General features: G+C 37.2%; 1 protein-coding gene across 2 annotated transcripts in view; it reads left to right on the top strand.

Annotated features, from left to right (window-relative positions):
* ARAP2 (ArfGAP with RhoGAP domain, ankyrin repeat and PH domain 2) overlaps window positions 1-15,328 on the top strand; it is a 124,532-nt gene extending 109,204 nt beyond the window's left edge. For both annotated transcript variants that reach the window (XM_048304942.1, XM_048304943.1), the window contains 5 exons: window positions 1,977-2,059; window positions 3,439-3,474; window positions 3,955-4,018; window positions 8,559-8,690; window positions 12,022-15,328. In XM_048304942.1, the coding sequence (XP_048160899.1) occupies window positions 1,977-2,059; window positions 3,439-3,474; window positions 3,955-4,018; window positions 8,559-8,690; window positions 12,022-12,372 (666 nt within the window). In that variant the 3' untranslated portion in view covers window positions 12,373-15,328. The remainder of the gene's footprint in view (window positions 1-1,976; window positions 2,060-3,438; window positions 3,475-3,954; window positions 4,019-8,558; window positions 8,691-12,021) is intronic.
* Window positions 15,329-15,450: the final 122 nt, after the last annotated feature.

Here is a 15,450-nt window from a genome sequence, read left to right as displayed (position 1 = left end):
CAGGCTCAGGTCCCTATCTGCAGAACTGACTCCCAATCTGTGTCAATTAAGGGGTTTTTTTCCTTCACTGTGCAAGAGTTATATTTTTATCATTGTTAAATTTAATGAGATTCCTGTTGTCCCATTTCTTTGTCCTGTATAGTTTCCTCTTAAAGTCCCAATACTGGTGTCCTCCAGAAACCGGGTGGATTCCTTCTGTCTCAATGGGCTGCCCTTTCTGAAGATACCAGGAAGAACAAAGCCCTGCCCTCCCCATCCCCTGTCCCATAGTAGTCAGGATATGTTATCCAGAGACTTCTGTGGGTTGTTCGAAGACTTCATTTGCTTTTTTTTCACCCTGATTTAGCGGCCCCAGTGGCCTAATGGATGAGGGACTGGCTAAACTAAGGATTGTGGGTTCGAGTCAGTCAGCACAGCTTCACCAAGGGCAAGTCTTGCCTGGCCAACCTAGTGGCCTTCTATGATAAATTGACTATGTCAGTGGACAAGGGAAGAGTTGCAGCTGCCATTTACCTGAAATTCTGTAAAGCCTTTGACATGGTCCCCCACAATATTCTTTTCTCTAAATTGGAGAGGGATGGAATTGATGAGTGGACTGTTAGATGGATAAGAAAGTGGTTGAACGGTCACATCCAGAGGGTAGTGGTCAACAGCTCAGAGTCCTGATGAAGATCAATGACAAGTGGTGTCCCTCAGAGGTCCTTACTGGGACTAGTGCTACTAATTATATTTATTAATGACAGAAAAAGGGACTGAGTGCACCTTCAGCGAATTTGCAGATGACACCAAGCTTAGTAGTGTGGTTGACACACCTGGAGGACAGAATGCCATCCAGAAGGGCCTGGACAAGCCCTACAAGTGGGCCCATGGGAATCTCAGAAGGTTTAACAAGAACAAGGTGCTGCACCGCAGTTGGGGCAACTCATGATATTAACACAGGCTGGGGGATAAACAGGTCAAGAGAAGCCTGGCCAAGAAGGACTTGGGGATTCCAGTGGATGAGAGGCTGGACATGACCCCACCATGTGCACTCACAGCCCAGAAAGCCAAACGTGTCCTGGGCTGCATCCAGAGCACCGTGGGCAGCAGGGCCAGGGAGGGGATTCTGTCCCTCTGCTCTGCTCTGGTGAGACCCCACCTGCAGTGCTGCATCCAGCTCTGGGGTCCCAGCACAGGAAGGACATGGACCTGTTGGAGCGAGTCCAAGGGAGGCCACCAAGATGATTAGAGGGACGGAGGACCTCATCTACGAAAGAAGACTGGGAGAACTGGATTTGTTCAGCCTGGAAAAGAGAAGGCTTAGGGAAAACCTGTTTGTGGCCTTCTAGTACCTGAAAGGAGCTGACAAGAAAACTGGAGAGCATGTAGCAACAGGACAACAGGGAATGCCTTCAAACTGAGAGTAGGTTTAGATGGGATATTAGGAAAAAATTCTTTGAGGGTACTGAGGCACTGGAACAGGTTGCCCAGAAAAGCTGTGGATGCCCCATCCCTGCAAGTGTTCAAGGCCAGGCTGGATGGGGCTCTCAGCAACCTGGTCTAGTAAAAGCTGTTCCTGTCCATGGCATGGGGGTTGGAACTACATAATCTTTAAAGTCCCTTCTAACCCAAACCATTCTATGATCTGAAGAAAATTCTCACCATTCCATAGGAGAGGTTCTTTGACAGAGGGCAATCCCACTTCCTATCTTCCCTGTCTCTCTTGAAGAGTTTCATCTATAGCCCCACATCTTCATTATTCTAATTGTGTTACAGTTTTATGATTTCATGTGAACCTTAAGTTCTTAATTAGTCTGCTTCCAGTAATAGTGATTGGTACACTTCGTTAATGGCCAAGAAAGAGACAAAATAATTTAATGATGTGCTAGAAAAGAGGTGTGCGCTCCATGAAAGAAACTGAGCTGTGAAGTCAGTCATGTGGCATTTTCTCTTTGGCACATTCCTGGTACAATAATTAGAATCTACTTTATTTGCAGGCTAGCAAACCTGAAAAAGTGTTGCCTGTCAATTCTCTGAAGCTTTATCTTGGAGTGAAAAAGAAAATGAAGCCACCAACAAAGTAAGAATAGAAAAGAAAATAAACACTGTGTAAAAAGTATTGTAGTATCATCAAAAAAGGGTAGCATAGAACATTGTGGAAAAAGGAAAAGTCAAGAAGCCAATAGCAGTATGCTGAATTAAATTATCCCCTGTAATATTATTTGTTCTGTTCTTATATCTGTTTTCATGTTCCATGTTAACTAATCTGTGCTAGGAAATTACTTTATTGATTGGCTTTCTGTAATCTAAAGTGCATTTATTATCTCTTGTGAATATGTTTGCTCCTAGCTCACTTAGTTTTGTGGTATATGTCCTGCATGTCATTGGTACACACACTTTCCTTGCACCAAGTAAAAAGAGAGAAGAGAAAACCAGCTACTCATGGCCCTTAGTGGCAGTTCCTGTTGTTCAGCAGAGGATTTTCCTTTTTCAGGATCTTTGTTATTTTGATGTTTCTGCTAGCTGAAGACTACAGTGCCCTTTACAAACATCAGTGACTATCTCTCAGGAAAAGAGCAGTGAAAAATGACACCTGTTTTTCTCAGATGTTTCCAGTTCTTGTTCAGTCAAAGCTTTGAGATACTGAGACAATGCACATAGGATCTTCTCCCAGAGGGAGTCTAGGTTGGCTGTAGCCTTTAAACAGATCTGCTTGATCTTTTCCTTTACAGTTGCCAAATCAAAACACCCCAAAAAGGTCTGTGAATTTCAAAGCTTAGCCATGTTAAAAAAAAGTTGTTGGCTTTTTTGTATGTTTTTTTTTTTTTTTAATTCAAGTGCAGAATGAGTAGGAGATTAGTCCAAAATAGGAGTAAAGAGATAATGTAAATGAGTCTTTGCAGGTTTTTTTTTTTACGTTGAGGTTTCTTTTTAGTCTACTTTCAAAAGTAGAGCTTACCAAGTCTCTTCTGGATCTGCAGAATTGTCTGTTTCACCTCAGAGGCTTCATTGTGCACCCACTCCCATTTTGTTTCCCTTGCAATTATTAAATCATGTGATTCCTTTTGTTTATAGTACAAGCATAGCTCTCTTCTCTCTATGACTTCCACACTGTAGTGGACTCTTTACCAGGCAGTTTTATTTCCAGCAACTTCTGGAAGGCACAGCCACAGTAAAAATGGGGCAAGTAGTCAGCCATCATCTGCAGTGCTTTGCAATAACCCTTTGTCTAGAACAGAAAGTTCATTACCTGTGAATCAATTGTGAGAAAATGAGCAAAATCTATCCTCAAACCCACAACTTTATTCTGGATTTGCAGTACACGTTTAGACTTTGCAGCTTAATTTTATTTTTTTCAGATAAAAGAACTATATAAACATAATTAATCTCTGAGGTTTGAGGAATATGTCCCCACCTTGAGTTTATGGAACTAATTTTTGAAAATCATCTTTCTTTCAGCTGGGGACTTGCAGTATTTTCTGAAAAGCACCAGTGGTAGGTAAACATGAAACACATGCTTTGTTTAACTTCACTGTCTAATATTTGTTGAAATATTCAATTGCAAAACAAGATTGTTTGAAAACTTATGGGCATTATTTTGCTTGCATGTTGAATTTAATTTTTGTGTTTTTAAGTAAATAAACTTTTAAAATTGATATGTTTGGTTCATCTTTTGGGTTTAGGTGTCTGGCTTACTTCTGTGGCCAGAAAGCAAACAGTCATAAAGTTAAAATGATAGATTTTAATCCTATGCACGTGCTTGAAATGAGGCACAGGCGTTGTCTTCAGTGTAGGTAAAGTGATAATTTGAAGTATTTATATATGCCTGTTTTTTCTGGGAGTGTTAATAATAAATATAGACAGCGTGAATGAATGTAGCACTATTTGAAGTAGTTTAGAAGACTATTCTTTGATATGTTTAACTGTAACAGGAGTCTCCATTGTTTTTCATATTAATTATGTATTGTGTTCCAGGTATATATGTTGTGATGGGCAGGATGTGCAGATGGAGTGGATGATCAGCATTTTTATGGCACAGGTACTAATCTAATCAAAAAACGTAACTTATTCTGCTATTATGAAAATGCCATTGAATATGTATATGTTATATATAAGGTTCGTTGCCAAAGTTTCTGGAATACTTCATGCACTAAAAATGCCAAAAGATGGGTCTTAGTCCATGAAGACTATGAATGCTTTGAGAGCGAGTGAGAAGAACATTAGATTCTGGAATCATCTCCCCACCCCACCCTGCTGTGTTGTAGAGAAGCTGAGTAAAGAAGGACAATTATTTCCTTTGCAGACAGCTCTTTTGGGTGAAATTCTGGCCATTGACCTAAAGGGGGTGTCTGTGTGCCACAATACCTGAGTGCTATTGCTCTGCTCACTAGGTTGGATGCTGCTAAAGTAGTCTTGAAACAAGGGTGGCATGTTTAAAGGCACAGTGGTGTGAACTAGCCCTCTTGAAGAGCTGTGCCAATATGGCTTTATTTCTCTGGTATCCATGTTAGCTTAGTTAACACTGATAATTCATTGTGTTGGGTAGGCTTTATCTTAAATTAAGTACTCTTCTGCTTGCTACGGGATTGTAGGGAGGGTATATGTTTGAGTGACATATAACACGTTCTTGGAAATGGAGTTTAATATTTACACAGGAGAAGTGGAAGTAAGTGAGATGGGAAGAATTCAGATTGACAGGAGACTGGAACGTAGTTTAAGGTTTTAACAGGATTTTGTATCTGTCTCAGATTTTTCTTGTCTTTCCCATGACGTTCAAGGAGCTTTGCAGGATATCACTGTGAATAAACATTGCTAGATTTATGATTACCTGGGAGCTTTGAGTTGCATAACATGGGCTGAGCACAGACTTCTTAGAGGCTTTCTGAAACAGAATCTGACTTTCATAGATAGTAGTGCTAGAAGTATAATGCATGCCTTGAAACTAAGACTTCCAAATTCTCGTCTTATTCAGCTCCCCTAACTGAAATAGCTATTGTTGTTTCTATGGAAACATCTGGCATACATCTCATGGGTGTAACATGAGCAGTGTCACAGCAAATAGGCTCAGAGGTTATTGATACAGGAAACTTGGAAGTAACTCATGCAAGCTTGGTAACTGTTGAAGTCCTTTTGACATAAAATCACAGTAAAGGACAGTCTGTTAGAATTCTGCTCAGGCAGATGTAGAATGTTCATTTGACAATATAGATGAAAAACTGGGAGCCATTGCTCAATGTCCAGGATAATTTTTTCTAACAGAGAAAGAAAAAAAATTTCATGTGCATTAAAAAAAAAATTGCTATGAATTCATGCTATTATTTTTAAATCTTTATTCCAATGAATGAATAGTGCAATGAATTAGCAATACTACATTGAAAGGGTTTTTTGATTTGGCTTTGTTTTTTGTGGAAATTGTTGATTATTTCTTTTTACTGGCATTCTGTACATCAGTAAAATTGTCAGTCTATAAACTACATGAAAAATGATGTGCTAATGATGCAGATTTAGTGTTCTGTTCTTATTGCAACCTACTACTTTGTTACAGAGAAAATCTCCTTAAGAATGCAATGCCTCATATTGGTAAAACTTTCTAAAAGATCTCTAAAAAGTTCTGTATCATACAGCAGCAGACAATTATTACCACATTATCCCATTTCTAAACCAGAAAACTGTAAATGTCAGCTGAGGTTTTTTCTAGTTATAATTTTCAAGTTGAGACCATCTTTAGGGAAGTCAGCTTGGTATTTTACCTTATATGTTGTCGCTGTATTTGAACATGTTAGAGAGACTTCACGCAGCACATTTTCTTTGTCAGTGGAATAACTTAGATTGGAAATTGAAAAATACTGTAAAATCAGTTTTGAAGTATTAAGACATTGACATTTAATCATCTTGTGCAATTAAGAGGGACATAAACCAATATTGCTGTGTTCCTGAGTGCTTGAACAGAGTAAGGCTTTATTAGTAATTAATATCAGTCAGATAGTAGTACTATTGTTATTTTTGTCCTGTTTTCTGATAATGCTTTCTCCTGTAGTATAAGTAGTGCAGAGTATATAAATAGCAAAGTGTAGGTACTGCTGTAATCTAGTGATAAGAGTACTTTTGATACAGGTGATCAAGTTAACCCAGAGGTTATTAATCTTTTGTTCCAAGCTGGTAAATACTAATTGTTTGAAGTAGGACCAATGTTTCTTTCAAGATCTATGCAAAACCATCCTGAAAAGCGTGGCTGAAACTCGATTTTTGAATTCTATAGTAGTTCTATACGAAATCTCTTAAGAGCATGCATAGCATACAGTTGGAAGTAATTAATTGGTGTGAAGATGGACACAATAGTATTCTTTCACTTTCCTTGCCTTTGATCAGCTGGAGGCACATTATACTACCATGAGGTGCAGTTGAACAGAGGGGTCAAAACTATGAATAAATACATTTTTTATGTGGCCTAATACATTGCTAGTATTTCTGATATACTTTCTCGGAGTTCTATTTTAAGAAATGTTACAGGCACAAAAGGGAAATCAGGCTGCTTAACTGACAGGGATGGTTTCCTTAGGCTTGCTGGGAATTAAGGCAGACAGTTTTCTTCAGAAGCTGATTAAAGTTTCTCCATTGCTTTCTGGATTACGTTTGCTTGTTGTGTCTTGATCCACAATAAACTGATTTTGATTGGCAAGAGCTGCTCTTTCAGATAATACCTTCTCATTTCATTTGAATAAAATGTTTTTAGTGGTCACTGAAGAGAACTCTTATCACAGACTTTTGTGTCACCCTCGTCAGTACCATCTGTGAGAATTTTTTACTCTATCAGGATGTGAGTCTGTAAAATACTTTTTCTAAATTTGGAACTGGGACTTCCAATTTTTATTCTGCCATCATGGCTTTATAATGGTAATGCTGGTTTTACTTGCAGACCACCTGCAAATATGATCATAGCTCCACATCTGTTTTTTTAAATATAGTCTTGAAGAGACTGCTTCATGGTTTTGCAGTCCTGGCTTGCCGGTTTCCTGCAAAGTTGTGCCGATTTAGCTGTAGGTCTTGGACATCCTCTGTGATTCACAGAATCTCATGTTGATGATTTTTCAGTAAAATAGTATTATAATACCTTGTCCTCAAATTTGTCTTTCTGGTTTCCATTAACATTACCTGAAGACTGTGAGCTCATGTGCTCAGATTCGAAATATTCAGTAAGTAATTTATGGTTTTTTACTTCCCTTCTCTTCCCAGGCTTGTTTTTCACTCAGAGTGAAACTTCGCATTTCAGCCCAAGACTCACCTATTTCAGTTGAGCTAAAGCAAAGACTTCTATTGAAACCAGATCTGCATGTTTGTAGATTGCATTTTGGATAATGCATGTTGTTATCATAGGTTAAACAATTATTTTCTCTAAAGTATTAATATAATTTTTCACAAAATCGCAGAATCAATTAGTTTGGAAAGGACCTTTGAGATCATTGAGTTAAACCTATGACCTAACACCACCTTGTCAACCAGACCATGGCGCTGAGTGCCACACGTAGTCTTTTCTTAAACACCTTCAGGGATGGTGACTGGTGACATTCCAATGTCTAATCAACCTTTTTGCGAAGAAACTCTTCCTAATATCCAACCTAAACCTCCCCCAGTGCAGTTTAAGACTATTTCCTCTCATCCTGTCACTTGTTACCTGGGAGAAGAAGCCCATCCCCACCTGACTACACTCCCCTCTCAGGCAATTGTACAGACCAATCTGTTCCCCTCTGAGCCTCTTTTTCTCCAGGCTAAACAACCCCTGATCCCTCAGCTACTTCTCATAAGCCTCATAAGCCCCATTGCCCTTCTCTGGACACGCTCCAGCACTTCAATGTCTTTCTTGAAGTGAGGGGCCCAGAACTGGGTCCAGAACTTGAAATGTGGCCTCATCAGTGCTGGGTACAGGGGGACAATCCCTGCCCTGGTCCTGCTGGCCACACTATTGCTGGCACAAGCCTTTGGCCTTTGGCCTTCTTAGCCACTTGGGCACATTCTTGCTCATGTTCAGCAGGCGTGGACCAGCACTGCCAGGTACTTTTCCACTGGGCCACATTTGAGTCAGTCTGCCCCAGCCTGTAATGCTGCCTGGGCTTGTTGTGGCCCCAGTGCAGGACCCTGCACTTTGGTCTTGAACCTCAACAAGAAACACATTTTGAAACACTTGTGCGTTGGGGTAATTTTATCTTATTTCAGAAATTTTTTTTGAGACTCCTGAAAGCATACTTCGGTGGAATTTTGAAATTGTGAAACAAGTCAATATGTATGTCGCATTTGATGATATCTTCTATTTTTTGTAGATAATTAGAATAATATTAGGGAAGGAAGATGTTTGATACATGACAATTATGTAGAGACAATTTGGTTCTGTTCACTCAACATTGTGCAGCACTTATGAAATATTAATATAATTATAAGCATCATAAAGTTTCCCCTTTCTCCCACAACAGGAGGGCATGGTGGTGTGCGGTATATAGCTTTTTCCAAGGGAGTTTTACATACCAAAGAATGTTGTGTATTTATGAAATTCCACACTGAAAATAAGGAATAATTTTGTTCTTTAGCATGCAGATACATGGCCACCTGCTGGAAAAGCAAGAAAACAGTCCATAACTAAAAGTCCAAAGATCCGAGGCTTACCACTAATTCCCATTCATCAGGAGAAGAACACTTGTAAAATCAGAGGGAATACAGAAGTAAGTGGGGTTTAATCTTGATGTGGAACTTCTAACCACAATGTTGTAATATTAAGTATTCCAATAATGATGAACTCTCTAGAGCTGGATAAATATAAAATGTAGATGTTCTTATTATCAATGTCTCTTCCAATATTTTGTCATTAAAGAAACATTTAGGACAATTAATATAAAAAAGCTATTGTAGTCTCAACTTGTGTAACCTCTCTGGCTGTTCAGTAAATCATAATGGACTTCTATTTGTGCTGGTTTTTTTTTTCAGTAGAGATTGTTCATTAGGAGTAAGACTTTTAGCTGGAAATATTGTGCACATTATTACAGTGCACTTTATGACAGGTTTTTTAAATAAGATCGTTGAAAACTGTCCTGCATGCATATCTTACAGTATCTTTTCTTCTGTCTAAAATAACTGCGCTGTTATAGTTATCTACTCTGTGACTATAATGGAAAAGCTTAGATGGAACTAACTTTGATACATTCAAGTTGTACTATAATTAGTCTCAAAGAAGAATAAGAGGCTTTAGTTACAACTCTTTGAATAGACTGAGCTTTGTTACTACATTATGTGCACTAGTGATATATCTGAACCTTATATTAGCTTGAGATTACTTTCTGGTATCCACATAGAGATACTGATGCCTGTGGGATGAACTTACTTGCCTTACTTCCAGCTGAGGTGAAGCAGTGGAGGTAATGTTCTACTTGAGAATAGTAGTGGTAACTAGCCTGACTGCAGCAGTGAATAACTGTTGCAACAACAGCTTGGTCCTTTGACTGCAGCAGTATTATTTCTTGCACATGTTAGAACATTTTGAAGGGAGGTAGTTAATATGGGATGTGTTATCACCACTAACAGAGATGATGGTTCAGGTACAGAGTGGTAACGTTGATTTGTTTCCATGGTAAACTAAAAGCACAAGGCAGGCATAGTGCTTTATGTAAAACACAACTCCATCTTGTGTTACACTTTCTTCCAGAAAGAATTTCTGCTCTGCCTAACTACAAGAGTATAATACCATGTGAATATAAATATTTTGTAATTTGTTTACAAACTTTCATATTTTGTTTAATTTATCCTTTTTAACCTTCTCTCAAAAAGTATTTTTGCAATTTTTTATGAGTTCTTTCTGATGCTTATGTTTTCAAACTTCTTTGATGAAAGTAAATCATAGGTCTTGTCAGTCAAAAAACTTCATAACGCTTAGGTGTGTCTCTTACCTGTTCCTTATGCAAGTACAGTTGAAACCTCTAGCACATGCTTTGAGATGGCTACAAATTCAGACATTCTAGGATAAAGGTTTTATTGGATTTTGAGCTTCCTGATAAAAAATCCTTAATGCCTTATAGTACCATATGTATTATTTTATTTCTTTTTTTGTGGATAATTTGCTTCATTAGGGAGGACTAAAGTTTTGTACACTGCAACTTTGAGGAAGTCTGAGTTTAAACTTAAAAGCAGAAATCCACAGTCTTCATTATTTATGCCATGACTAGATCTAGGGAATTTTTATGCAAAAGGTATTTGCATACTTTAGGAAGGTTAACACAAAAACACATAATGAAAAATAAAAGCTAATGCTTTCTTTACATGGAAAGCTAAAACTGGAATGAGCAGTAAAATAGTGGTAGAAAGTCTATATATGACACGGTTTATTAAGAAGAAATACTATACCCCAGTGGAGTCAGTTAAAAAAAAGATGTACCATTGGGAGACCACACCTTCAGTCTTTCCATGAATTTGAGTACTCCAACATGCAATAATATCTCCATTTTAAAGCATTAGAAAGTAATAACAGAACAAGCATTTTCTGAAACATGCTGGTTTATGGGAAATGGATGTCTGTTTACAGATCAATGTGTAAACTTGTAGTAGAAATGGGATCAATTTATACAGGCAGAAAAAGAGACTGAAAGTTTTTCAAACAGTGGAAAAAGTGATGTCTTCATGAGAGGAAGATGAGTGGGGGGAAAAGAACCCCAAACCACTAAAGGTCAAACATACTCAGAAACTGAGTTTAATATTAATATTTTTTGCTAAAATGGCTATATTGAATGTCTGATTTTTCCCCATTACTGGAAGCAATTTTATTGTGTGTTAACAAGATAAATGTGTAACACCAAAGGTTTGAAAGACTCAAAACCTAAGAATCCTAATAATAAATAGAACCAAAACATTTTGGTTATTTCTATACCATTTGTTGTATATGTGGCTATTTAAAATATGTGTATTTTTCATATGAAATTATTTAATTGGAATAGAAATACATTGCTGTGTATCTGCAGGAAGTATTTGATGTTATTTCAAAATATGAGAAGACTGAGGAATGAGGAAAAACCTTTTCTTTCAAGCAAGGCCGAATACCATACTCACAATAGGTCATACAAGAAAGGCCAACAAGAAGGCCCAAACCGTTCTATAATTCTGTGTATCTAAACTATCTCCTTCCTAGTGTTTGAGTAGTTTCTCATGTTTGTGTTAACATATAGGAGGTATTAAGATTCCAAGGAACAAGTTGCCTATATGCTGTGGATAAATAACTCCATAAAAAATGCAGTCAAACTGAACAAGTTCCACAGAGGAAATACAAAAAGAACCAAAGTTTCCCTCAGTTTTCTCTACCTTCTGGTAGTCAAAAAAGATGCCACACATGAAAGAAGAATTCCAGGACCTACTTTTCTTTTAGAACTACCAGACTTTTCCACAAAAGGAATGTTCTCACTACTGCCACACCAACTGAGCAGCCAGAATACAATAATGCAAATTTAGATGCAGCATCTGATTTACCTTTTATTTTTTACAGCTTAAGAAGTTGAAAACAGCCCACCAATATGCAATTTGAAAAAGCAGCCAGTCTTTATAATTTATCAGTTGCTGAAAATGTTTATGTGATTAAATTATCTTTCCTATATTCATGTTGCTCAGTCATTACTTTATCAAAATTGCATTATACACAGTTGCATTCATTCCATCAAACAATTCTGAGTCTTTAAGAGTATATGGATCTTTTGTAAAACATTAAAATTTAGTCTACTGTGGTAGAATGAAAAATCAAATTGTGATTCTATGAAAAAAAATGTCTTCATTGTCATGGTGCATGATTTATGTAAATTTGAGGAGTATCACTAATTGAGAAATTCCTCACTAAAAATGCTTGCTAAATGATAATAGCACAATTGTGGTAATTTAAAACTGACTTTGCTGTCTCAGCTCTTGAGTAAAATTAATTTTTTTTTCTTTAGAACTTAAGTGAAACTAATGACCAAAAGTTGCAATGTAATTATTATTTAATGTGGTGTTAATGAACTTATTTCTCTTTGCTTGTTTGGTAAGAATATAGAACTACAAACTGGAAAATCAAGATTTGGTGAACATCATGATAATGAACTTCTGGAAGAAAGAAAAAACTTGAAAGAAAAAGCATCTATTGTGGCACAATGTTTGGAAAGAAAGGAGGAGAAAGTGCGAAATCATGCAAAAACACATCGAAACTTGATTTCTGAGGATGATGCAAGCTCAGGGATGACTGAACTATACCAAAAACCACATAAGACACTGAAGAAAAATAAAAACAAAACAAACAAAACTACTTTGGAATTAGATAGCAAATTGCCATCAAATGTGATTCAGGAACTAAATACAGTGCTGCAGAAGAACAGAGCACTTCATGAAACCTCCAGCTGATTTCCTGAGCCTGAAGTGTAATATTTACATATATATATATTCTTGTGTTATATACATATACATATATATATATTCTTGTGTGTGTGTTTTCTGTTCAAAAGTAGTCTGTTTTGATGTGTGTAGTTTGTACAGTGCAGAGGAAATACATTTGTTTGTATGCAGCTACTGATTTTGTGTATGTGTATGCCCCATGTAATAATTTTAAGACTGAGCTGGAAGAACTGATTATGTAAAACTCCTGAAGTTTGGAAGGCTTTCTGTGCAGTGAAAGGACACCAGGGTTCTGTCAATTTTTTTTGTTGTTGTTTGTTTCAGATTTTGTTTGATATAGGGATTCTAAGAACTGTCAAAACCTTTTGCTTTGTTTTTACTCTGTACTACCTTGTAAATACTGGAGAGATATCTTTGAAAGACAAGTTATACTCTGAAATTCATACTATTGGCCTGCAATATTTTTAATTGTCTAACACTGTAAAAATTAGTAACATCTGATTTGAAATTGATTTTGGTTGGGTTTTTTGTTTGTTTGTTTGTTTGTTTTTATTTAAGGAGAAAATTAGTATTTGCTTCCATAAAATTGTCCACTGACAAGGCATCATGTGAAAGAATCAGAAGGGAGAGAAATGTAGTAGGTGAGACAATGTATTAATTCTTGTATCTTGAAACTGTGTCTCTATGGTGTACATCTGATTATGACATCTAAGTAATGAGACTGTTGAGGAGGACAAAAGAAGTCTTCAAAGCAACATCTAATTTTAAAGGGTACCTGAATTGGAAGAACAGCATCATCTCTGTGCTCAATGGGCTGTTTTCTAAACAGGCCTTAGTTAGCTCAGGGTGACAAAGGCAGGCTTTTCTGTTGCTGTTTGCATAGAGCTTGCTTGGTGCTAACAAAGTTGCTGACCTCCCATGAGTATTTAGTATTTAAATGAGAAATTAACTCCTTTAAGAGAAAATGGTCCCCACACAAACAAATCAGAATGGTACCATCACACTCAATTAAGAAGTGCCAAATCCTAAATGGGGGAAGAGATTTACCCCTCTCTTTACCATGAGGACAGAGATGAATTGTATTCTGTTTGCAGGGACTAGGAAATGGTTGTGCTACAACTGTAGCACTGCTCTTCTGCCTATGGGGGCAGGTCCCCGTGTTGCAGAACAGCCTCACTTCCTGCCTTCTTAGTATGTAGGTAGCAGTTCCTGAAGATATGTGATGTAGAACAGTACAGCTATTTTGATTTTTAGGCCCAGAGTTTCCTTAAATTTAATAATCAGCATTGCTCTTAAAAAAAAAAAAAGCAAAACTATTCAAGAAATGAAATTATTTTCATTTGTTTTTCAGATCATATCACTTATGCCTTGGAATTGCTGCCTTCTTGCCTCATGGCATATCCATTTTTACTTTGTTCCGTAACAGCTGGATGGGCAAAAGGCACTGCTGTGCCGAGGCTGTTTCCAGGTGTTGTAGATGCTGTCTGGTTGAGCAGCAGGACCAACAGACGAGAGCACTAATGAGCTCACATGGCACCTTTGCTTCAAGGGAGGCACTAATAAGAGCATCTGCTTGTTTTTGCTGCTGTCCCTTTTGTGGTCTGACTAGCCAACACTGTCACAGATTTTCACCAGCCTTTTAAGAACTTACTGATGCCTTTAGTGTTTGATTGGAACTGGCCAGATCTCCTAAGGTAGAAGAGAGGAAGCACAGAAGCAGTATGCTCACTTATTCCCTCTTCTATTTTTGGTAGTCACAGGTGCCGTTAACATTCTCACATCATTTACTTCTATTCTTGATTGCATTGAGCAGCTTAATTGGAAAAATAATTTGTTTGATTGAAGAAATTAGGCAAGTGACTCAAATAATGTATCTGGCAACTCTGCTAGGAAGTACAGAGGAAATGAGATCAAACTCAAATACTTTATAGTTGTATTTATTATTCTGGAATGTAGCACTGACAAAGCAAGTCTAGACTTTTAGACTTTGCACTTACCTTATTTGAGCAGTTGTTAAAACTGAAAAAAGTCTGTAGATGTTAGTTTTCCCAGTGCACCATTGACTGTTTTGCTACCTTCACTTTTTAATTGAGCCTTTTCTAATCACTGAGGCCCTGTCTCAAGAAAGCATATCAGCCTGAACTTAAATTGCATTGATTAAAGCTGGTGCTTAACGTTAACACATTCTTAAATGCTGATTTGAATTGGGGCCTAATGCCAGTAGGAGAAATTACTTTCTCTTCTCTCAGGCTGGACCTGAATGTACTATTTGCAGTTGTACTTTTATTTGCAGATATTTCTCAGTATTGAGTTATGGTTCCTATATTGTTTATCTTTTTATTGGGTCCTTAAAAATGACATTCACTTCACTGCTGAAAGCCTCATGCATCATTTAAGCCACTACACTAATGGAATAAATGGAGCAGTGGAAGGGGTTTTGTGCATTGAAGTGAATATCCATGAAGAAAATGCTTTGTGTATTTTTATTGGTTCTAAGGACTACAGAAACACTTGCTCTATTTCAAAACCATATCACAGATAAATTATCTGTATAACTGCTGCTAACAGGCCATAAAAATCAAGAAGATGTTTAATAAAATGTGTTCAAATTTGGGGTTGTATGTATACATACACAAAGACACATAATGTGCATACATTTATGTGCACGTTTACAGAGGCACACTGAATGGTGACAGTGTTAGCACAAGTAACACTTACTTGGGGAAGTAGAAATTAAATTTGCAATTAATTATTTTAAATAGGTATCAAAGTTTTGGACTGATCATCCAACACATTATTGTTGCACTACATGTTTCAGACTGATCTAAGACCCGCAGAATAAATGTGGTTTGTTGCAATATCTTAATGGCTGCTGATCTTTTGTTGTTCCTGTGCCATGTTGAGGACTGGTAAAGTGTAATTTTCAGAGAATTGTAATTATTTGAATAAATGCTATTTCTCAGAATGATGAATCTGGTGATGGATTTTTTTCAGGAAAAAAAATCAGTAAGAATGTTAAAAAAAAAAATTCTGTGTGCCCATATGAAAGTTATTGAATAACCTGGTAAGTGCTTACTTTCTCATCTG

Source organism: Corvus hawaiiensis, chromosome 5 (genome assembly GCF_020740725.1).
Source record: "Corvus hawaiiensis isolate bCorHaw1 chromosome 5, bCorHaw1.pri.cur, whole genome shotgun sequence".
Classification (NCBI taxonomy): Eukaryota; Metazoa; Chordata; class Aves; order Passeriformes; family Corvidae; genus Corvus; species Corvus hawaiiensis.
Note: the sequence above shows the minus strand (reverse complement) of the source record. Positions and strands in the feature narration are given on the sequence as shown.